Source organism: Formica exsecta, unplaced genomic scaffold, assembly GCF_003651465.1.
Source record: "Formica exsecta isolate Colony F162 unplaced genomic scaffold, ASM365146v1 scaffold444, whole genome shotgun sequence".
Lineage (NCBI taxonomy): Eukaryota > Metazoa > Arthropoda > Insecta > Hymenoptera > Formicidae > Formica > Formica exsecta.
In genome coordinates, this window is record NW_021851677.1 from 308,912 (window position 1) to 333,355 (window position 24,444).

Here is a 24,444-nt window from a genome sequence, read left to right on the forward strand (position 1 = left end):
TCTTCCGATTTTTATAAAACGGCACCCACGCGACGCGGAATACGAAACGATGATGGCCCTACCTTTTTGGCTGGCAAGATTTTATATTTTTGGATTTTTTGCGGCAATAAAATTTCCAAAGACTTATTCTAGATGTCCCGAAATCTTTCCCGAAAAACTCCACCCTTCCCCCCCCCCCAAGATTTTAGGGAGCCCACGATAATTTTTTCCAGGTGCACGCAGCCACGGATTTTTCAGAAGCTGATAACCAATTTTTGAGCTCAGCTATTAACGATGAAAGAGAAAAAGAAAAAAAAAACGAATTTTCTTACCGTTTTTTACAGGGCCTAATCGCAACTCTCTCTCTTTGTTCGTTGCCGTTGGTTTTTTTCATCTCCCTAGCCCCACTTTTAAAACTTGGATATCTATTTTGACACGCTAATTAATACTTAATTATACTCACTCAAGTGTTTTTGTCTTTCCTTAAAGCATTTGCAGGAGGATGATCCAGGTTTTGAACAGCTAGTTTTTAAGATCTATATTCACATTATCGTAATATATCAACCTAATAATATGTATTCATTACACTCAGTGTTCTTTCTGGTGGTTACCGTGGTTACGTCAGTAAAGATGTTTCGTTTCTCTTCTTTAGTTTATTAACTCACTCTTGCCACGTGTTATGAAGATAGAAGTCAGGCTGGCTGCCCTGCGTGCCATTATTTCCGTTTTTTTAATTCCTCTTTTTTTATATCACTATTAGCTGTACAAGCTACATGAAATAAGTAAATAATACTAACGAATGAAATTAAATAATAACTTGTTACGCACAACAATCAGAAAATAATGGCAAAGCGAGGGACAGCTTGCGAGTGAAGCGCTTACGTATATATATAAAAACTCTAGCGAATGTTATCTCACACACAAGAATATATATGACGCACTTTTTCACTATATATATATATATATTACACATATATATATTTCTATATATATCTCTGATATATAAGGCTCTTCTGTCTTTAGTTGAGATTTAGTTCTACCTATCGTTTGCACATGTTTAGAGCATGCCTTCGTTTGTTTAAAGACTCCTCGACTTCCTCGATTCCAGAAACGCAACCCCTCGAACTCTTCCCGTCACGAAAAAGGAAAGAAGCCCCCGATTTCCGGTGTTCCACCTATTTTCCTGCCCCCCTTCTCCATCGCCACCGTCAAAATCCGCCGAACTGTGTCGAGTCTGCGAGATCACTTCCTAGTAAATTATACCACACGTTCACATTATATAATACCATTTATATCCTATGAATGGCATGCTGATGCATGAAGACAGTTTTGCTTTCTGTTATTTCCCATCCCTGTCCCAACCAAGTAGCACCCGAAGGTGCCAATCGATCCCGCATGTCGAACGTTTTTCGCCCCCTCTCCCCCTTTTCCCTTTGGCGGCCCGAATAACATCCAGCACGATCCATTCCCCCCCCACCGAGAGAAAAAAAAATTGTTTGTACGATATTTATACAGTAGCCGTTGAAAAAATAAATCTCCGCGCGGTTGTAATAGCCATGGTATTTCTCCGGGAAATCATTTAATCGTAACGATAACTTCTCTCGGTGCGGAAACGAAGTGATACGATACGATCGTGGTTGTTAAAAGTTTCACAATGCGAATAAGTAGAAACAACAAATCGCGAGATTGAAAAAAAAAATAATAATAATAATCGAGCGAGAAAACCGGAGTTATAAAAAAACTGTCCGATGGATTCGAAAGCGAGGGGAGAAGTAAAACGAGGAAAAACGATAGATGATTGTGTATACCGTGCGATTCTGTTCATCTTTAACGGGCTATGAAGATATTCTCCGCGTTGGACACGCGGAGAAGTATCATTTGTCGCGAAGGTGTTATGTCACTATAGTTGTTGAACGAAAAGTCATACCGACGCGCGTCCATAACGACCTTCCTTACGCCTTTCAGTGCTCACCACTATGAATCTCTCTCCTCCTTCCTTTCCCTCCTTCGGATCATCTTTCGTTTTTCCGTCCTCCCATCTGCAACCTTCTCTTCTCCGTTCCTCAGATCCCCCGTTCCCGGCATTATCCTGTCTATGGAGCAACTGATCCGACGCCCGTTTCACCCTCCTGAAGCAGACTCGGCAGAGCGAAGCGAAACGATAAAAAGCACTGCTGAAAGCACCCTGCCGTGTAAGCTCGCACATTGTCAAGCACAAAGATTCACCGTCACGTGTATAGCATATATATATATATATCTTTTAACGCATACGTTTACTATTATTACTGACTGTCATCGTTCACTATTAACCGAGATATATCATCGCTACTATAGTATTATATATATATATGATGTCTCACCGTATGTGCACGGGCACTTTGCAAAAGTCACGTAAACGCGCGCCGGCACCGTGTGTTGTTACACGTATTTCTCGCACCCACCACGCACGCATACACGCACTTTGTCAGAGTGCCACGCGGCGAACGTGCACGCACGCACGTGCGTGCGTGCGTCGCGTGGTTCCTGCCGCCGTCGTAGTCTTGTCCCCTATGCACCGGATTCTCAAGTGCAAGCACCCCGCTTTTACGATCAATTCGACTGCGAGACAGCGTGTGCACGTAGCATTCACGTAGGACACGCGTGCGGGCGTGTGCGACTGGATATGCATATACGTAGACGCTCACGTTGTTGCGTGAGAGAGCACCGTGCACACAGCAGCGGCTATACACATCCGGATAAATATTGTTATAGACGATGCAATATCGTGCCACCGAGCACCAGCACTGAAAGCACCCTCGAAAAGCACCCTTACTGTCGACTGTCGTGCAACCTGAAGCTCCTTCCTGAGGCGATCTCGAAATAGCGCGATGCAAAAGCTCCGATAATAACCGAAATGGCAACATTAACGACGGGGGTATTTTGCGATCGCGTATACTGTAGATTCGCTTTTAGGATTTTTAGCTGCAGTAAAAATGATTTGACCCCTTTGTGAAACGATATTACTACGACGATTATTAATCCGTGAACGCTTGTGGAAAATCAGCGAATTTTTCGAGAAAAAAAAAGATCTGCATAAGTTGATTACGCATACGTGTTAAAAATTTTTTTTATCGTTTGAAAGTGAACATGAAAATTATTTTACATACAAAGGATGCAGATTGTTTTTGTCGAAAATTTAGTTTTCCGCCTTTATAATGGCGCACGAATTTATTATAACCGATACTATGTATAATATCATGAAAAAAGACCGCAGTCGACAACGGTCTATGGTGTGTTTCTTTTCGAGGTCGTGACAGGAAAGTGTGCGTGTGAATGCGTGAGTGATTGTGTAAAAGGATACCGGATGGAAGAAGGACGACGCGCGTAAGAAAGCGTACACGAAAAATAATCGAAAGCATCAGGAGGAAAGTGATCAGTCAAAGGAGAACGGTATATAATAAAATAAAAGTCAAATCAAAAATTCTCGCGCGAAATTTTCTCTGCGCCCAAACGTTCTCAACGAGGAAAAGAGTCGCACAATTTATACTAAGAAAGAGAAAAAAGAAATTCGCGAAGCGTTTTCTTGGAAACATTTGAATACCAATATTTATCAGATCTTTTATGATTATATTTTTATTTGTATGCTCGACATCGGCCACAATTCCGTGGATTTCGACGAGTGAATCGCATTCAACGTCGGCTCATCAGACTTCACCCCCGCCGGAAATGACCAATGACCTTAATATCCGCAAGCGAAATATTCGTCCCTTTTTAAAGTAGCACGCGTAAAAAATGGAAATGCGAAATGCACATTCTAAATTGAATTCTCGATTTCTACTCGTGCGCGAAATATCCAGCGTGGGTGAAGCGCACTTTATCTAGAAGACTTTTACCCCCTATGCTGCGTATGGAGACAAAACGAAAAATCCGGATATATGTGGACTACGGGCTTGATTCCATTAATTTTCATACGTAATCAAATTCGTTGAAATGTACATAACCGATCGACGACCATTTTCTATATTACGTATAATACCTTCATTCTCTGCATGCGAGACTTCGATCCGTTTCCAACTTCTGTCTCTGTAAGTCAAATATAATATTTTATTATTCTCTCTGAGAGATTCCGATATGTACAAAATATTTTGTTTAAATGCCACATCTTTCTCTTTTTAAATATATAATATAGATACATTTTATCTTTTATCTCGAGATACACGCGCACACATGTTTTTTACATAAATATCTAGAAAAGGTATGATTACAGTATACTGTATATGTAAATGTGTGTGTGGTTTTTTTTTCTGTATATGAATTATTAAGCAGCAGTTGAAGCAACATTCTTTCGTAGGCGTAATGTTAAAATCTCATAAGCTTCGGCTGTCCGTTGATGTTCCTGATTATTTTCTCTAATTTTTTACTTGATACACATGAAACTATATTATTGTTATATCCCAACAAAGCGCATGATTTATGAACACAGTTGGTATTCCTTTTAGCTCGATCCAACTAGTTTCGCCAATTTGAATTAGATATTTTAGATGCTATCGACAGTTTCAACAACACTCGATCATCGACAGGTACGCGCGCACGATTCGTTAATCAAATAAACGGCATCTCTACCACCATGTCTCGACAACGGCTGTCGAAACGTATTTGCGCGCGCGCTTTACGCGGAATTTTGTGATTTTTGCGTGGATGAATGCGCGGGTGGATGTTGATATTAAGAGAGAGAGAGAGAGAGAGAAAGGGAGAGAAAAAAGAGGGATGAAGGAGAGACAAATAGCGGGATACCTTTTTATGGTATCTAAATCGAGAAAGAGACCTCGCTCTGTTTGTCTTTTTTTCTCCCCCTTTCCTTTCTCTTGTCTTCTCTCTTTCTCTCTTTAATTTACCCTGTTGTCTCCCCTTTGCTGAAACGACAAAAGTTTTTGATCGAGCTGCTGTTTTTTGCGGGTGACTTTTTGGAGTTGCAAAAAAAAGAGAAACAATTTTTCCTCAGAAGACACTCCGCCCTACCGACATGTATCCCAATCTTGTACCGTGAGTTTTTTGACGATAATGTCACAAGAGGAATCGCGAGTTTTTCTCACGACTGCCCAAGTTCTATAGAATACCGTAGCAATGCGACAAAACCCTTCTCTCGTTTGATACATCCTAGAAACCGTCCACCTTATTCTTTCTTATGGTTTCTCCTTCCTATAGCTTTCTTTTCGTAGGCATTTTATCATAGGTCTTTCCCTCTTTAATGTCTCGTGTCGGGGGAGGAGGGATAAGGGGACTCGAGATCTCGATTCATTCTGAGATTATTGCTATCGGCAGCTGCTGATATACGTCGAGCATATTTCGAAAAACGTGAGATACATATGGCTTTCGCTCCCCGACACGAGGCAGGTGAACATGAGCCTTTAGTTATTTCATATTTGGAGTAGTGATTGCGCATGCCAAAAAAAATATTCTCACGTCTCCCGCCTCTCTGCGACCAACTGCAACCGAGGGCCAAGCGATCATTTTTTTTTTTTTTTTTTTTTTTTTTTTTTTTTTTTTTAACGATCGATTGGATCATGAATCTTGTTGCCACCGACATTCGTTAGCAGTTGCGAGATTAAATAAGCGGTGCGATTGCCATCGAGCGCATGAGGCCGGAGCGAAAGGACCGAATCGAGCGAATGCGAGCGCGTGCCTGTTTCGAGAAGAGAAGGATAAAGAAATCTCTTGTCTATACTTTTTTTTTAATCGTAAAATCGAGATATAGCCATTATATATATATATAGAGGGCCAATTTTGATGATAATCAGTAGTGTGCTACCCATTGTGATATGCCTTAAAAAGTAATTAAATTACATTATAATATTCTATTCAATGTACGTGCGAAGTTGACACGAATTTTTACGAGTTTTTTTTTTTTCCCACTTTTTTGGCGACTTTTGGGGCGCAGCTGAAAAAAGTGAGTATCCCTTAGCTCGAGTTGTGCCATGATATTTTTCTATACCGTCAATTTTTGTTTCACTTTTTCTTTTTGTCTCCGTCTCATTTTTTTTGCATATATATTACATATACTCTTCTTTTGTTGTCTGTCGAAAGAGTTAAATCTCAGAGTGTTGTCCTACAGTTATTTCTTTTTGTTTGCTGCAGCCAGCGAATATATTATGACATAATCTCAAAAGACATGTTATTACATACATTACGCTGCGACTTGCGCGCGCTCGCCGTCCTTGTTTTTTGCGCTACATAGCGAAATTGTAAGTGTGATCTTGATCTTACTTCTTAACTGTGTATACGTACGAGAGCTAGAAAAGCAGAGCGAGCACGCGATTTACCAATCGCTTCTCATCAAATCCGCGCTACGACGATTCAGTTCTGCGTCGAAATTTTCTGTATGTACTTTCGTTGCGGCGCAAGTTTCGTTTTTTGCGAATCCTCCCATCGTAGAAAGCTGCTATTATTGTTATATACATATATATATCGTGCGGAAATAGGTATTAGGCAGTGCTGGTTTTTATCTGGATTTTTGTTTTCCCCATCATGTTATGTTTCCCATTTCTCTCTTATAACTAGCCGTTTAGCGACGACGAATACTGGACCGTCCATGGAACAATCGAGTTATCTCGTCTTTCGGACAACTTCTGGAATCGCGACGTTAGAAGTTACGACGTTGACGCGAAAACACGTCGTCGCGTGAAAGTCTCTAACTTCCCGGATGGCGGTCGTGGTTGTAAATAAACGTTGTAAATAGGCGACGTGCATATTTACCGCCACTGCCACTGCATCCGGTCCAAGAGCAAGACTCTCGTTTTGTCGCGGCTAACTTTTACTCTCCTGATGAGTGCACTTGTACACACCTTCCACCGCGAAAGCTCGCGTTCAAACACATACTTGATCTCTCTCAAGTCATGGACTCTCCAATATTGCCGCTGTGTTATCGTGTCCAACGTTACCGCGTACTTGACCGTATACTCGGACGTATCTACGCGCGCTTGTATACGCGAAGGCGCGAACCGAACACGCGGAAAAGAAAAAAAAAAAAAAAAAAGAAAGAGAGAAAAAAAGCATTATTGGTATTCAAATGGAGGATCATGATCGTAATCAGGGGCGTAGAGCATGGGGTACAACGTGCCTCGTAATATTGTTTGTACGTCGTTTTGTCCGTGTGTGATTGGCGGCATGTAATTACCTTCTCCACTACTTCTTCATTTCTTTCATTTTTCTCGTTTCATCTTTCTTTCACGACAACTTATTTTACTTATGATTTTTCTTTCCGCAAGCGCGCTACAACCGCTGGTATCTTCGCGTTTCCTTTTCAATTGTATCTTACCGCTACCTTATTCTCGCTCTATCGTCTATTTTTCTTTTAATTTTCGTTACAGCGACGAATTGGACGGATGGACAGTAGTAGAATGTAAAAGAAACGTTGTATAAAAAGATTAATTCTATTTCTCGCTTTTTCTTTTCTTTAAGTACATTTTCTCCTTGCGACGAAGAATACTTTAGCTACCGATATATTAACGCTTATTGCTTCTAACATTGTTCTTTTTGTTTCTGAAATGTAAATAATAATAATGATCGTACGTAATGATCTTTTGGCAGACAAGACAGACTGCGAACGACTTACAGATTCTTACATTTCTTTTTTTCTCTTGATCAGTTTCTTTGAATTTTATACAAGTACGTTATTTATATTATTTCAGATTTTATAAAACCGTTATTTATTATCTCCTGTCTGCGTACGTCTGTGGGTATACATGGGCGTGTGTCTGTGAGTGTGACGTCAGATGAGCATAAAGTGCGCGAATTAATTATGGATTGCGTTACAGTGCCGGGGGATCCTCAAGACGTCAAAGTCTCGCCGATCAACTCGACGGCAATACACGTCGAGTGGAAGCCGCCAAAAGCGAAAGATCAGAATGGCGTTATACGAGGGTACCACATACACGTGCAGGAAGTGAGGGAGGAGGTCAGTTTGTGGTTGTTACACGATCAATAGCGTAGCATTGCAAGTTTCAAACTCTTAACATGAAACTTATTAATGAAATCTTATATCTGTTCTCTTTATCGTCCCTCTCCTCCCCTATTCATGTATTATATCGTGAATATCGTCCCTTTATCTTTGCCATCTTCATTCTCTTGTATCAATAGAACGTATAAATAGAACATTCAATTTTTTAAATAAGGTGCAATTATTGCTTTAAATCATAACATTAACAATCACGCATATTACATGATTATGTCTGTCTTAAATGAAACAATGTAAGGTACACAGAAATAGATAGTGAAATGAGCTCGCGATGAAATTGTGGTAATTTCTCAGGGGAAAGATCTACTGAACGAACCAATACGTCGAGACGTGCATGAGGACGGCGTGCTAGAGGTGAACATTACCGGACTGCAACCGGACACGAGATACTCGGTGCAAGTGGCGGCACTAACGAGAAAAGGAGACGGAGACCGTTCGGTACCGATTCACGTTAGGACACCGGGCGGAGTACCGAACAGGCCGCAAGTCAACGTGAAGTAAGAAACGCCGACTTAAAAATATTGTACTTTTATAAAAAAAACTTTAACGCAACTGATCGAATCTGTACACGTTATTTTTTCAGGGTACTAAACAGAGGCCCAGACGTCTTGGAACTCGAATGGGTCCAACCCACTCAAACCTATGGTACTCTGCTAGGATATCGTATTCGATATGGTATAAAGAATCAAACGCTCAAGGAGGAATTTATCGAGAGCACGCGTCAGCATACATATAAAATCACAGATCTCGGTGAGAAAAATTAATACTTAATTAATGCCTAATATATGTTTTGTAGTATGATATATAAATCTTGAAGATACAGAATAAAAATCGCTATTTATTTTTATGAATTATTCTTACCTCTATTGCCATATAATAAATTGTTTCTTCAAATAATCTATAGGAGAACAAGGCGTTGATTACGAATTCAGAGTAGCGGGTAAAAATGACATCGGCTTTGGCCAGGAGACCGTGCGATACTGGTTCAGCCCGGAAGGCGAACCCACGGGGCCACCGACCAACTTATCGTACTTCTTTCAAACTCCCGACACCGTGTGCGTTACTTGGGATAAACCCCTTCGACAGCATAGAAACGGCCAAATAATCGGCTATGACGTACAGTTCAACAAAAAGAACGATCACTCTAGCACTATAGATAGGAACACGACAAAGACGAGGGCGGTATTCACCAATCTGGAGGAGAACACGGAATACGTCTTTCATGTACGAGCGCATACGTCGCAAGGTAGCGGTCCGTATTCCGAGAAAATCACGATAATGACGGAGAAGGACATCGGCCGAGCTCCGATGTCCGTAAGAGCAGTGGCCACGTCGGATTCCAGTGTGGAGGTGTGGTGGGAACCAGTACCCAACAGAGGAAAGATCGTCGGTTATCAAATTTTCTATACGACGACCGCTGTGGAAGATCTAGACGAGTGGAAGCAGAAGAGATCTGGAGAAATTCACCCAATACGCCATAACGGTAGCTGCGCGCTACAAGCCCGGTCTGGGAAGACTAAGCGAGAAGGTCACAGTAAAGGTAAAACCGGAAGATGTACCGCTAAATCTTAGAGCACCAGACTCATCGACACACTCGATGACTCTGTCCTGGACTCCGCCCATAAGACTGACCCCGATGAAGTACAAAGTCTCATTCGACGCTGTTAAAGAATTCGTAGATTCTCAGGGTATAACACAAACACAGATCGTCCCTCGCAGGCAAATACTATTGGATCCTCAAACAACGAGCACGATGATAAACGAGTTACAACCGTTTACGACTTATAACGTCAACGTGAGCGCTGTACCACGCGACGGTCAATATAGACCACCGGCAAAAATTACGGTCACCACGCAGATGGCTGCACCCAAACCGATGGTGAAGCCAGACTTCTACGGCGTGGTTAATGGCGAAGAGATTCAAGTTATTCTGCCGCAAGCTTCCGAGGAATACGGCCCGATTTCGCACTATTACCTGATAGTCGTGCCCGAAGACAAGAGTACCGCCGATAAACAACCGGATGAGTTGACCGAGGATATGATTACCGGAAAAGGTGCCAAGCAAGAGAGGGAAAATGCGCCCTATATCGCAGCTAAGTTTCCACACAGAGATATTCCGTATACGTTCCATTTAGGCAGCGGAGACATCTACGAGGGATACGAAAATCGGAAACTCGCAAAAAATAAACGCTATAGAATATTCGTACGGGCCGTAGTCGATACTCCACGAAAGGTAAGATACATGGAACATTTTGCGAAATTTGTACGTACGAGTATGTACAATTCGATAATTATGGAAGAATATTCTTTCTAGCATCTGTACACGTCGTCACCATTTTCCGAATATTTATCTTTGGACATGAGAGAAGTACCTCCCGGCGAACCACCACGTCGACCAAATCCCAATACTCCTCCGGATGGAAATCCGGAAGTTTCAGTAAAAACTAGTGGTCAAGAACCAGGTATGGTATGGGTCGTTGGTCCCATAATCGCAGCATTGATGGTCAGCGTTTGCCTTGTTCTTCTATTCGTCATTAAAAAGTAAGTTCGGTTTCTTAGGAAAAAAATAATTCAAAGTTTATGCACGTAAGAGTTTTACATTCATCACTTTCACTTCATAATTATTTCAGACGAAGACAACCGTGCAAAGCACCAGATCAAGCAGCCGTTACACGACCGCTCATGGCGGCGGATATAAGTTCTAATCACGCGCCGTCGGATCCGGTGGAAATGCGACGATTGAATTTCCAAACTCCAGGCATGATCTCACACCCACCGATTCCAATCAGCGAACTGGGCAATCACATCGAGCGCCTGAAAACGAATGACAATCTTAAATTCAGTCAAGAGTACGAATCGATAGAGCCTGGTCAACAATTTACGTGGGACCATTCCAATATGGAAGTCAACGCGTCGAAGAATCGTTATGCCAATGTGATCGCATACGACCATTCACGGGTCATTCTTCAAACTGTCGACGGTATGCCGGGTTCGGATTATATCAATGCAAATTATTGCGATGGTTATAGAAAGCAAAATGCATATGTGGCCACGCAAGGACCTCTACAGGAGACATTCGGTGACTTCTGGCGTATGTGCTGGGAATTGCGAACTAGCACGATCGTGATGATGACAAAGTTGGAAGAGAGAACAAGGATTAAATGCGATCAATACTGGCCCACTAGAGGCTCCGAAACTTATGGACAAATGACCGTGACCATTAGCGATATTCAAGAACTGGCAACCTACTGTATCCGCACGTTTCAGGTTTGTCGAGCGGGCTATTCTGAACGACGCGAGATAAAGCAGCTGCAATTCACAGCCTGGCCCGATCACGGTGTGCCGGAACATCCCGCACCGTTTTTGCAATTCTTACGCAGAGTCAGATCACTTAACGTACCCGATAGTGGACCGTTAGTAGTGCATTGTAGCGCCGGCGTAGGAAGAACTGGTTGCTTCATCGTAATAGACTCGATGTTGGAAAGGATTAAGCATGAGAAAATGATCGACATTTACGGCCACGTCACATGTCTACGAGCTCAGAGGAATTACATGGTCCAAACTGAAGATCAATACATTTTCATTCACGATGCTCTGCTCGAAGCGGTGATCTGCGGCAATACGGAGGTACCGGCCAGAAATCTGCATTCCCACATTCAGAAACTCATGCAACCTGAGATCGACAATATAACTGGAATGGAATTGGAATTCAAGAAGCTTTCCAACATCAAGGCCGACTCGACTAGATTTATATCCGCGAATCTACCATGCAACAAGCACAAAAATCGATTGGTCCACATTCTGCCTTACGAATGTACTAGAGTGTGCCTGCAACCACAACGTAACATCGAGGGATCCGATTATATAAATGCAAGCTTGATTGACGGATATCGCTATAGAGCAGCTTACATAGCGACACAAGGTCCTCTGTGCGACACTACTGACGATTTCTGGCGTATGCTATGGGAGCACAATTCCACGATCGTCGTCATGCTGACGAAACTGAAGGAGATGGGCAGAGAAAAATGTCATCAGTACTGGCCGTCCGACCGATCTATTCGTTACCAGTGTTTCGTCGTGGATCCGATCGCGGAATATAATATGCCGCAATACATTTTGCGAGAATTCAAAGTGACGGATGCGCGCGATGGTGCCAGCCGTACGGTCAGGCAATTCCAATTCATCGACTGGCCAGAACAAGGAGTCCCGAAATCTGGTGATGGTTTTATCGACTTTATCGGTCAGGTTCATAAAACGAAGGAACAGTTCGGTCAAGACGGACCGATCACCGTTCACTGCAGCGCTGGTGTAGGAAGGACGGGTGTCTTCATAACGCTTAGTATTGTATTGGAGCGAATGCAGTATGAGGGCGTGGTCGATATTTTCCAGACTGTGAGAATATTACGCACGCAACGTCCGGCTATGGTTCAAACCGAGGTTTGTAGGCTTGTTCCTTTTATTGTTCCACAAAATACAGTATTATATAATAAATAATACAATATATATATATATATATATATGCATGCACACTCGCGTAAAAGTAATGTCTTTAATCATATTTTCTGTTTTTTGTTTCAGGATCAATACCAGTTCTGCTATCGAGCCAGTTTGGAATATTTAGGGTCTTTTGATCATTATGCCAACTGACAAGCCGACTCTCGCGAACAAAGAGATCTGTCGAGGGACAAGCGAGACCGGCAGAGAGGCGAGAGAGATGTCGAGAGAGCAAAAGTACGACGTGTCTAGTACAATAAAATCGTGTGACATACTCGTACCTTCCAAGAACAAATACAATAGCAACGCGATTACTAATGTCGTGGGCAGTTAACATAGAGAAATGTTTAGTTAATGATGTTACAGTAAATGCAAATACTCGAAGGAAATTTTCATTCTTGATGATATAACAAATGCCCAAATCGTGCTAAGAAGCATTCATCAGCTTAGGTTAATCTCTTTTTAAAAATTAGATTCGAAAGTTCCCTCGCGCGAGTTAAAACGCGAGTCAAAACTGCCGTTTAGAAATACAATACGCATGATTGTATAAACGATTGTGTCGTACGTTGTCATACATACGTTCGTTCCTTTGTGTGAACAGAGCGGACTTTTTAATTTCCAGATATTCTCTCACATTAAAAGATTAATTAAGTACGATAATGTAATCAAAATTACAAGCCGTCACTGCGTAGGATTCACATTTGTGAATTAGTAAATTGGAACATATCCCATTGTCGAATCGATCATTCGTAAAAGCATTTTTTTAAGTCTAGATAATCTAATTCTAAGATAGACTGAAATATTACGATCATATCTCTCTCCCACTCAAAATATAGTGCATTACATGCATGGATGCCTCTTACAAACTGAGACATCCTTTCCCGTTTATTGAAGATGAGAGTGCTTCCTTCAGTAGCGATTGCATAGAGGAATGAAAAGGTGTTGATGTTAATGCTGTGAGAGAAACAGATGAGTAATGCACTGCATATATGTGTAAAATGCACACATATATGAAGGTAAAAATCTACAATTTACAGTATATGACACGTTTCACATATTCAAGTACTTACTGATGTAGAAAAAATAACAGATCGAAAAATCAACTAAATAACTTTCTTTAACTTTACAAAAGAGAGAGAAAGAGAGATGAAAATTTCCGCTCACAAGAGACAAGAAAATTGCCATACTGCCAAATTGACAATTATTATGCTGTACTCGTTATGAACAGTAGGGATCTCTTCTCATTTTATCTATTATAATAATGTTAGATAGATCATAAGAAAAAAAATTGTTTTAAGGCTAGATTAAGCGATGCCATTAGGGAAATGATGATGAAAAAATGATTCGAATGAAAGAAGGATGAAAGGAAACGGTGCCTATATTCAATGAAAAGTGCACAAATAAAAAAATTTGGGTGCACATTTCTATAAAAGAAGAAAAACTAATTTACATAGAAGCACTGTATGTTGAAATCGTGTATTGTTCTTCCGAGCCCTCGATACCTTTATGTACAAAGTTCCAATGTAGCTTCTACCTCGAATACTTTTATTGTTTTTTTAAATATGTTCAAATAGACAGTATACCATAAATTTATATTTGTTTTTGTATATCAGTTTGTTTTTTGATTCACATATAGTTGAACAGATATTTTCATCAAAATTTAATTCATACAAGATATTCACATTTATTAATGGTACATTAAATTTATCGATATTTGTAAAATATCTTTTTCTTTTTTCAAATGCCAGATCAATGCCAAAAACGCACATTGGATGGAACATTGCTACACAATATATCTGTTATGGTGAAAATATTTAATTTGGTAAGTTTATAAAATTTTTGATTCTATAGAATCGCTCTATGTTAGTGAATTTGTAAGAAATTCAAATATTTTTTCTTACAATTACTTATGATTTAAAAAAGATGAATGCATTAACTGCTTTGATTTTAGAAAATCATCACAGTGAATGTACTTAATCCTACTTTTTATTGTGCCTATTGATGCACTTATAATAGTCAATAGTTGATTCTATTTAATATTTTATATAAAAGCGCTAATTAATCACTTTTATCATAACATTTCCACTTTATAGCGATAACTTTAACTACGCATATTGCAATTCAAAATTGCAGACTCTTAAATCTATGAGGACAATAATTGTGCACTTGTTTATGTATTCTGTACTTCTAAATTTGTATGATATTAGATACAGCGTCTTTTATCTAACACTTTAGAAATTATCGATTAAAAAAAGTGTATGTACACGCAATAACAAATGTGATGTTATTTGCAGTGCTCAGAGACTTTATTGAGCATGGACTCTGTTTTTTGACATTCTTTTGCAACTATCTATGCTTATGATACATACCTGACATGTTTGAATCCAATGTGCCATGTCCCATTTTGATGGCAGCTTCATGATGTCCATAATTTCCATGATTTCATACAAGTATATTTTTTCCATTAATTACTGCGGTTCGAGGGTCAGGAACTGTGACTATCTGTACATAAATGCACCGTCTGTCATTAGCAACATTATATAAATATATACAAAATGATGATATATATATATATATATATATATAAAATGATGAATAATATATATACATAGATATATATTATAAATATCATAAAAGAGATACGAGTGTGCATAAAAGACATGGAGATATTTAAAAACATGTGGGTATTTTCCAGACTATACTTTAAGTTTTAATTGAAAAAAAAGAATGTGTAATCTACTCATTGTCAATATATGTTGTACCTACTCATAATATTTAATTCTCGGATCATTTTTTATTTACGATTTTATACTTTTTTGATACTTTTTAAAATATTATTGTTTTTTAATTGTGTTTATTACATTGTTTTGACATACTTCTATACAATGGCTTTCGTGTAAAATGTTGTTTTATGGATTGGAAAGATGCATATGATGCTAAAATGATATTACTTTATTATTAGGATATTTTTTCCTTCTGTTAACAAACTGAGGGCCATCTCATATTTGCATTTAATATTATATATCTTTGTGCTTGAAAAAGTACTTAATTTATTTCATTATATACCATTATAATGTACGTATATAATTACATAATTGCATCAAATTTTTCACTGCCTGTTGAACCATTTATGAACCATGACATTTTTCATTAAATTATAATGTAATGATAATAATTTTACTACTACTTGTAACAATAATAATAATAATGATAATACTAGTTATAAAAAATGATTCTACAATTTGCCTTACGTCTCAAGTTTTACAGCTTTAATATTAACACTTCAAATTTTTACATTAACGACACATTTTTGAATTATCGAATTGTGTTAATTTTTACAATGTTGGCAACCTTTATTACGGCTCGATAATATTTGGCCTTCAGAATGTAACCATAACCTATTTACGTCAATATGCAGCTTCCAGTTTTATTATTTTTATTTTATTTAAAGAAGAGCGTACATTTATATAGTATTTTTCATAGAATTTGTTTGTTTTTTCCATTAAACACATTTCACACATTCATATGTTTATTACTTTAACTAAAATTAAGTTCAATGTATAATACATTTATTAAACATTCTTATGCAAATTAAATTATGAATACTTTTAAACAACACGAAAAAAGTTTGCAATATCTTTTATTTTCTCAGATACTATGCGTAATTTCAAAAACTGCAATTGGTATTTATAAAGACTCGCCCAAACAGATTCACATTCTTTAAGATATTGCTAACGAAATGTTATACATGGTGTATGACTGAATAATGTTTATTAGCTCTAACAATATATGACTGAAAACTTAGACACAAAACTCAATACAATATGTAAAAGACAGTTAAGATAAGAATGGATGACATTTTAACAATTATATGTATCAGGAGGCTTTACCTGTAAATAATAATATTAACTTATTTCTATTGAAATACTTTAATCTGATTCTTATTACATTATACAATTACTCAAAAATTTACAAGATAGAATCAAATTACTTTAACTATTTATTTTGATGAAGTAGTATTTGCTATGAAAGCATTTCTTGATAAAGAAACTGATAGCTCTTAAACTTTAAAAGTCAAACGCCCTGTACACACTGATGTTTTATTATAAAGTCTTATTATTCTGGAAAAAAAGAGAAATTAAAGACTTTTGCTAAAAATAACTTTCAAATATCTCATTATTATAGGTATTCATCTGTAATAAATCATTAAATGTTCATTCACGTTAAACATTTTTCTAATAATAATGTAAAACATTAATTTGACAAAACTTTTGTGAAAAACTGATCAAGATTTCAATGTAATTATATTATCAACGTATGTACTTTGGCCAACTTTCTTAATGGCTTCACGTTTAAAATTTCAAACTAAGATATGTTACAAAAAACGAAATTAAATTATTGTATAAATATATTACTAGTTATAAGTTGGTATCATTAATCTATAATCGCTAAAATTTACTGCTACGAAAAAAGTCCACAATATTCATGCATTTATAATAATTGTAATACTATTAAGTTTTTTTATATCATTCCAAAACTTTCGTATATATTGTACTTTTGTAGCATGATTATTGTTAGTTTTATATAATTTTTTGTATGACCTAAAATGTATAGCAATATGTGGTTTGTTGTATTCTTCTTGAAAACGTACACAACTCGCGTGTGTCTTCGGAGCACTTTTGATAATATAATAAAATACGATCGGCTGCTTTATATAGCTCCGTGCAATATATAGCGAGTTTATTACTGTGTATAAGATCGCCTCAATTTCATCTGTAGATGAATCAGTAAAGCGACTGTCGCAGATCCGAAGAATATGAATTTAAAAGCAAAGAATAAGTCAAATACTAAATATCGTTGAAAGAATGGGAAATTATTTTGTGATACTTTCTTGCCAGAAAGAATACAACAGGCTGAGGTAAACTGATGATAAATGCAATGTTACTAATTAACAACTATACAAAATAAATATTGTGTAATAGGAAGAGAGTCTGTTGACAAGGAAAAATACCGTGTACATTATGTATTGCCTCACGGCATTAATAAACTAGTACTAACGTAAATTTGGCTTTTTTGATGTAAATATTCATTTCAATTTCCTGCAACATTTCAGGAAACGCCATCATAAATAAATTCTATCAAAACGTAAAATGAAGGTTGATAACGATTTATTTTATAGAATACTTAAAAGAATACAGTCTAACATTATTATATACACGAACATTTGCAAATATTTATTAAATTATCAGGCATATATGAATTTGAGATGACACACACACACACACAAACACGTCAGTGTGCTTACAAATATACAAATTTATATTACATTAGTTGGTTGATTGGAATTATTCGTTGGAGGACTCCTGGTCATTATTGAAGCAACCTGTAGCAAAATGAAATAAATAAGAATTACATAGGTATATATGATAAATTATTTGCTAAATTTTCATATATAAATTTACATTTTGTATCACTTGTTTTCTGATGAAATCACTAGTGGCTGCTGAAATGTTTTGATCATTTCCCATCTTACATTTAACATAGCCATATAGATTTGCACCATTCAAAACAATGGCAATGCAGACAAGTAAAAGCCACTTGAATTTAAAACCAAACAATGCAACAATAAATAGTATTGACCAAAAAAGTGGACACAAGATTAGCGCCAACCAAAAGATTCGCGCCTCTGTTGCATTAATGCGATTCTGTTGTGCACCCTGAAACACAGGGTACACTGAAACAGGTATTGGATCTATATATTGGAATTATATTTAACTGCTCTAATTTATATTAGCTACATTTTAATATATATCTACAATAATTGTGCAATGAAGCATAAATTCATTATGTAATTATCTATTTATAATATGCATAAGCAATAACAGTGATTTCAGATAATGTCAAGGATGTAAACATATGAGAGCTGATGAACCTTGAACTCTTACTCAACCTGTTTAAATTAGCATTTGTGTATTGGACCATGAAAAATATAACTGATAATTCAAAGAACTACACTTTATAATATATGCATTTAACTGAAACTTGTGTGATATAGTTACATGTAATGTAATATAAAATGATGAATTTACATCTTCTTTTAAATATAGAATTAAAATAATTCCGATTATGCCACTGCCAGAAGAAATACCATTTTCTCTAGAGCATCTTATTGTTAATTATTCAAAATTTAATAAAACTCAAATAATCTCTTGCTATTTTAGTAACATAAATCAAAATACATCTCAAAACATATATAATCAAGCAAACCTTTCTGGATTCAAAAACCCAATGACTTTTGCCATCGTCATCCACATAATTCCACCATCTAAGTCCAACCATTAATCTTCCGGTAATATTCTTAACGGTCCAAAAATCCATCGATAAAAGTAGTACCACTGTTACAAAACTCGCTATAAAGCTATTTGAAAACCAACCGCAAAGCATATAAACTACTATAGCTGCTATCCTGAAGGCCAAATGAAACAGTGTAACGTATGGATGTCTAGAATTGCAGGAAATAATATTTAATCTTACAAAGATATAATCCACATTTGTGTGTTCAAAAATATATCCTTATACGTACTTAAGCTTGTTGGCATTTTGAGCCTCCTCTTCCTCTCCGAAAGCTATTGCATCGTCATCCATCAGTAAAGGTACCTACAAACGAGATTGTAGAACATTCTAAATAGATATATCGAGCATAATATATTTATGCCGTTTTATCTCCGTTATATTTATTGTCTTTCCCCAAGACTTATACATATATTTATATTTTTATGACGTGGATGAAGAAACTTAAAACGTGAGATGTTTCTCGAAAACACGAAAGAAACACAAATGAACGAGATCAAATCCCGGAGACGCAATATCCACGTTCGCTCTTTCACAAGGCAGCTAGAACCGGAATATAACTATCATACATACGAACCCTTCTTTGGCTAATATATACATACAGAAATGTGTGCGCAAGCGAATGTCAGAACAACGACTTTCCACCGACTATCGCCAACTAGAATTATTCTCGAGATCTCCTCCGTAATAAAACACGTCTCTTATATTTCGCATACAAGACAATCAAATATACTTCAGGATTCTCGCTACGACTAAAAAAAAAAAAAAAGACATGTAGCGTCAGTATGCGGTCGATTGTGCGAAAGATCGGCATACACCTACCGTTGCGGACGCCATGTTTGCACGTTGACAATTCATGTGCGTCGTCTGCTCTATATGCTATATATTATTATAGGTCGACGGTGGCGCCTCGCGGTCGAACGTCGCAGGTCACGTCGCGCGCGCCAACGAAAAAAACGCTCCTCGTTTTCTCAAAACGCGTTCGCGTTCCGGCGTTTCACCATCGGACGAGGGTCGATCAAGGCAAATACCTTGACATCGTTGATAACCGGTACGGACAAGGCCTTGAGACGCGGCGCCGACACGGGCGAAAGACGCGCGGACTCGCCCTCGTACATACGAGGTATGAATCGCGCGCGATCCGCCCATTGGCCGGCATATCGATGGAAGTTGGTCGCGACGCAGTGCCCCGTGTGACGTCACGGACGTGACCAACCCTGCTTATCGGCGCGAGGGAGAAATCGAAGGTGATCTCGCCCGCACTCGCGCACGCATGCTCGTCTCCGATACGTTCACGTACGTATGGAAGAGACGCATTTATTTCGTGCGTGCGTACGTCGCGCCTACGGATATTCGGAAGTCTCGATTGAAGGTCGCGACGAGACGAGAGGACAGTGGAGTGGCAACATCACACGTGTATCGCGCCACTCGGTCAAGTAGTAGTGTAGTCAGTAGTGTGGTAGTAGTGACTCGATGTCTGTGCATCGGTGGTGCGCGCGGTGGTTGAGATAAGCAGTGCGGGGGACTGAGTGCACCGTAGACCGATCTCGCGAGATCTCGCTTCGTTCGGCTCTCTCCGCGTTCGCAAACGCACAGTTCGCCGCAAGACCCGCGCGTCATTCATTAGTAGCTCCTGCCCTGATGTGACGGAAGCTCGCACGCGATGCTCAAGGATCATTCACCGATCGTTCAGGCGCTCCTCGGAACCCTGTTCACGTGGGCCCTCACCGCGGCCGGCGCCGCGCTCGTCGTCGTCATCCGAGGCAAACAAGTGAGTAAACATTCGCGTTCCGATGACATCTCATTGACATTTTAACATCGGTTACACACAACTCGGTCATTCGTTTTATGATACCGTAACCATCAAAATTCCGATACGACCATCGAAGTAAACTTAACCTTATCGGCGCATCCGCTCGCCATGCGCGATGCACTCGCTCTTCGAAAGCAAGGGCATGCTCTGTTTTTTTTTTTTTTTTTAACTGCATTTATGCTACACTTTTCTGTGATTTAAATGCCAATTCTTTTAATTACGCTTTGCACATCTTCCATTTTCTCTGCGTGTTCTATATACTTGTCTTATTTTGAACGCAAAGGTATAAAAAATTATGGCAAATAAAAAAAAAGAAACATTTAATTTATTTTTTCTCTCCATTTTTTCTTGTATCAAAAGCTTGTATCTCGACCATTTAATTTAAAATATAGAAATTGCCAATAAAAAAGAATATTATAATTAAATAAAAAAAAATATTTTACTCCAATATATTGCATTTTATATTGCTACATAAAATATAATTAGACTACGTGTTGAGTATACTTCATGTTAATTACATTTCATTTTTTTCTTGCTTTTCATAAATTTAAATTTTTTCATTTAGGAATGTAATATCAATCTTTAATGAATGAAAAAATATTTGAAATACCGATCTGATATTTGAAACTAATATAAACGAAAGAATGTAAGAAATGAAGGAAATCGACGCTCCTGACGCATGCAAAATATGAATTTCAATTGTCGGTGTGTTATTGTCGACTATCGAATAAAATTTCCAAGCGTATGCAAAAATGTCGGCTATTTGCGTAAGCCGGACTATTTCGGCTCGATTCTTCGTCGCATTTAAATTTAGAGCTGGTTCAATGAAATCGCTACAACGACGACTGACGGGCTCGCGTAATCCGCCGCTTCCTCCGTGCGATTTAATTCGCGTGTGTATTACGAGAGCGGCTCGTATCAGACGCTTTCATATTGATAAGGCTCGATTGCATCAATGTTATTTTGGCTTTAAGCGAGACTTAACTCTTTTGGCTTTTGGCAATAATCAAGAATGCACTTACAATGTTATTTCGTTTTCGGCTATAGACTTTAGACTATAAATTAATCAACGGTTAAATTATATTATATTATTATTGTATTTATATTATTATATATATCATATTATTTTATTATATTATATTTATATTATATTATTATTATATTAAGTTAATCAACGATTAAATTATAGTCTAAAGACAAAAATCAAATAACACTGGTTATTGCCAAAAGCCAAAAATTTTTTTAAGTCTTGTTTAAAGCCAAAATGACATTGATGCAACCGGGCCTAAGGCCTGTTTAGATTCTATTTGCATGAGATATTGTTATAACGCGTATCTACAGAAAAGTTCATCGATAATATTAAAGAGACAGTACCTCTTTTTCTCTCTCTCTCTCTCTCTCTCTCTCTCTCTCTCTCTCTCTCTCTCTCGTAGCATTGGTAACATCATTTTTCATTGTCAGTTTATATGTATATTGGCATATACGTTATTTCTTAAATCTTATTCAATCTATCTTCGATGTTTAACATTGGAAGAACAATAGACATGTATTAAGAAACATTATTTCAGATTTTCTGTTTACAATTTGTGTTTGTTATCATTACTTTTTTTTATTTTAAACAATCGTAAGAGAATGCCATAAATATTTAAAAATATTTCCAATTTACCCTATATGTAATGAAAGCCTTTATCACGCTGCATAGCAAAGTACGAAAGAATTATAGCACGCCAATTACATGTGGTTACTGATGATTCAGCTGTGTTATGATACATGTGACATGTTTGTGAAAAAGAAGGGATAGTCTTCTAAATATTATTACGTTATTATCGAGCTCTCTCTCTCTCTCTCTCTCTCTTTCACTGCATCTTGTATATTAAACATTACCAATTAAAATTTTTCTGTGCACATGCTTTATATATATTTTTTTCGATAAATCCATAGATGAGCAGTTCATCGACGTACAGAATCTATTTGAGTTTATTTAGCTAACTGCTGCCTTAGATAGTTGGAGGCTTTTAATAATTTTATTTATTAATAAACAATTTTCTTTACAATTCTGGATATACGGAAACTCATTTTATTTATATATGACCGGAATACCACAAAGTTGATGACTAAAATTTGACACGTGCGTATATATTATGTAGAACAAATTTTTACAAAGAAATATAAATAATAATAATATAAATTTGAACTATAAATTAAATATGTAAACAAAAAACAAATCTAATTTACTTAAATTGTTCAAAATATGATATTCTTCGGTAGTAATACTATCTCTCTAAAAATTAGCGTTACAAATATTTTTTTTTAATATTCTTAAGAATGCACTTACAATTTGTACATTATGGGTCTGTTCTTTATAGCTGAACTGACTGCACTAGTTCAGAGCTTATCTTTCTCTTAATGTGGAGAGAAAAAGATAAACTCTGAACAATACAATCAGTTCAGCTATAAAAAAACAGATCCTATGTCACCTTATATATCATATGAATGTTTTATAATAATCTTAAAGACAAAGTTCTCTATTATGTCAAGTATTCTACAAGTCATCTGCAAGACGTTTTGTTTTGACTGCATTAAATTTCAATTATAACTTTTTAGACTAAATTGTGTGTATGTGTGTGTGTCTATAAAATAAATTCTTCTTTAGTAAAAATTGCTAGAGAAATTCATTTATAAAGATCGAATATGAAAAAAATTTGCCTGAAGAGTTTAAGTTAAATTCTAATATCGTAAAGAGTAAAATTTTATGCATTATTGTTAGAACGATGATTACGTCGTAGATTTTATTTATTTTTAAATCACTATTATATGATATCTTTAAAATCGTTGACTCATGATATCTTTTCCTTGTTTTTTAATCTGGATACGATAGTAAGATAGTAAAAATTTTTTTCTTCCTTTACATCGTATATGGCTGATATCAAATAATTTTCGCGGAAGTGACTAACATATGCCTTCTCAGCATAGATATCACTCGACACGTGGTTATCTACCAAAATAATAAATTTCACTTTTAATTCAGCAGAGAATATATCAATACTGAATTATCTATGATAAAATTGTTAATTTACATTGTCAAATAAAAATTTATTAAAATAGAGAAATTATACTTTACTTGCAAAAAAAAAATATAATTTTTTTAATGTAAAAAAAAGACTTTTATATAATTTATTATAATGCATAATATATATTAGAAACACAATATAAGTTAATGATGTCTATCTTTGTTATTATGTGAACTTTGTGAATTATATATATATTAAGGAACATAATCAAATTAATTTAATATTCATATATGAAGATGTTGTAGAATATTAATCACACTTCCCTTATCTCTCCTTTATTTATCATTTTTTATTTTAAAGAATTAATATTATCTTTTACATCATTCTTGATGCTTTGAAAAAATCAATTTCTAGCTTTTTGAGCTGCGTTTGAAATAAATTAAAAATCGGGAAAAGATTGCTTTATAGACATTTCCTTGTCAATATTTAAGAAAATATTAGCAATTTACTTTATGGATCGTTTAATTGATATCGTGAACTTGATTGATATGAGAGATAGTCGACGCTACCGCTCGTATTTCCACGCACTGATATACGAGATAAAACGCATGCTACTTGCACAATATTGACACAACTTTTAGATATTTTTTTGCAAACTTAACGCATATATGTTCTAAGTAAACACATGTATACCACACCTTTGACGTTTTAACGAAGGCTAAATCCGAGGCTAAGTCAGAATTGTAAATCATCTTGAACTTGGCAAAGCCAAAGAGAAGTGAATATTATATATATGTATATAT

The 24,444-nt window shown here is 36.9% G+C and overlaps 3 protein-coding genes across 9 annotated transcripts in view; 2 read left to right on the plus strand and 1 right to left on the minus strand.

The window, feature by feature from the left end:
- The window catches only part of LOC115240704 (tyrosine-protein phosphatase Lar-like), a 294,948-nt gene extending 277,425 nt beyond the window's left edge, over positions 1–17,523 (plus strand). Inside the window, 8 exon segments of the mRNA XM_029816013.1 lie at positions 7,773–7,912; positions 8,267–8,469; positions 8,556–8,722; positions 8,877–9,420; positions 9,422–10,205; positions 10,287–10,513; positions 10,603–12,409; positions 12,551–17,523. Of these exon segments, the coding sequence (XP_029671873.1) occupies positions 7,773–7,912; positions 8,267–8,469; positions 8,556–8,722; positions 8,877–9,420; positions 9,422–10,205; positions 10,287–10,513; positions 10,603–12,409; positions 12,551–12,619 (3,941 nt within the window). The 3' untranslated portion in view covers positions 12,620–17,523.
- A 97-nt stretch (positions 17,524–17,620) lies between these two features.
- Positions 17,621–19,774, minus strand: LOC115240706 (uncharacterized Golgi apparatus membrane protein-like protein CG5021). 7 transcript variants are annotated; one of them, XM_029816020.1, is made up of 6 exons: positions 19,640–19,774; positions 19,420–19,569; positions 19,050–19,123; positions 18,734–18,968; positions 17,929–18,171; positions 17,621–17,849 (listed from the first exon to the last, which is right to left on the minus strand). In XM_029816020.1, the coding sequence occupies exons 3-6, from the start codon at positions 19,109–19,111 to the stop codon at positions 17,784–17,786; spliced, it is 606 nt and encodes a 201-aa protein (XP_029671880.1). In that variant the 5' UTR covers positions 19,112–19,123; positions 19,420–19,569; positions 19,640–19,774; the 3' UTR covers positions 17,621–17,783. The 7 variants fall into 7 exon arrangements, with proteins under 7 accessions (XP_029671880.1, XP_029671877.1, XP_029671879.1 ...); XM_029816017.1 differs by having other exon boundaries at positions 17,929–18,183; XM_029816019.1 differs by having other exon boundaries at positions 17,929–18,183; positions 19,395–19,569.
- A 677-nt stretch (positions 19,775–20,451) lies between these two features.
- Positions 20,452–24,444, plus strand: part of LOC115240705 (zinc transporter ZIP11) — a 36,472-nt gene continuing 32,479 nt past the window's right edge. The window contains exon 1 of the mRNA XM_029816014.1: positions 20,452–20,588. Coding sequence (XP_029671874.1) covers positions 20,481–20,588 — 108 coding nt within the window. The 5' untranslated portion in view covers positions 20,452–20,480. The remainder of the gene's footprint in view (positions 20,589–24,444) is intronic.

Coding starts and splice junctions, on each gene's coding strand:
- LOC115240706 (XM_029816015.1), bottom strand. CDS start 19,675: ATGAATTGTCAACGTGCAAACATGGCGTCCGCAACG. Junction 18,184..18,733: donor GGGTTTTTGAATCCAGAAAG/GTTTGCTTGATT, acceptor CCTGTGTTTCAG/GGTGCACAACAGAATCGCAT. Junction 17,850..17,928: donor GAAAACAAGTGATACAAAAT/GTAAATTTATAT, acceptor ATTTTGCTACAG/GTTGCTTCAATAATGACCAG.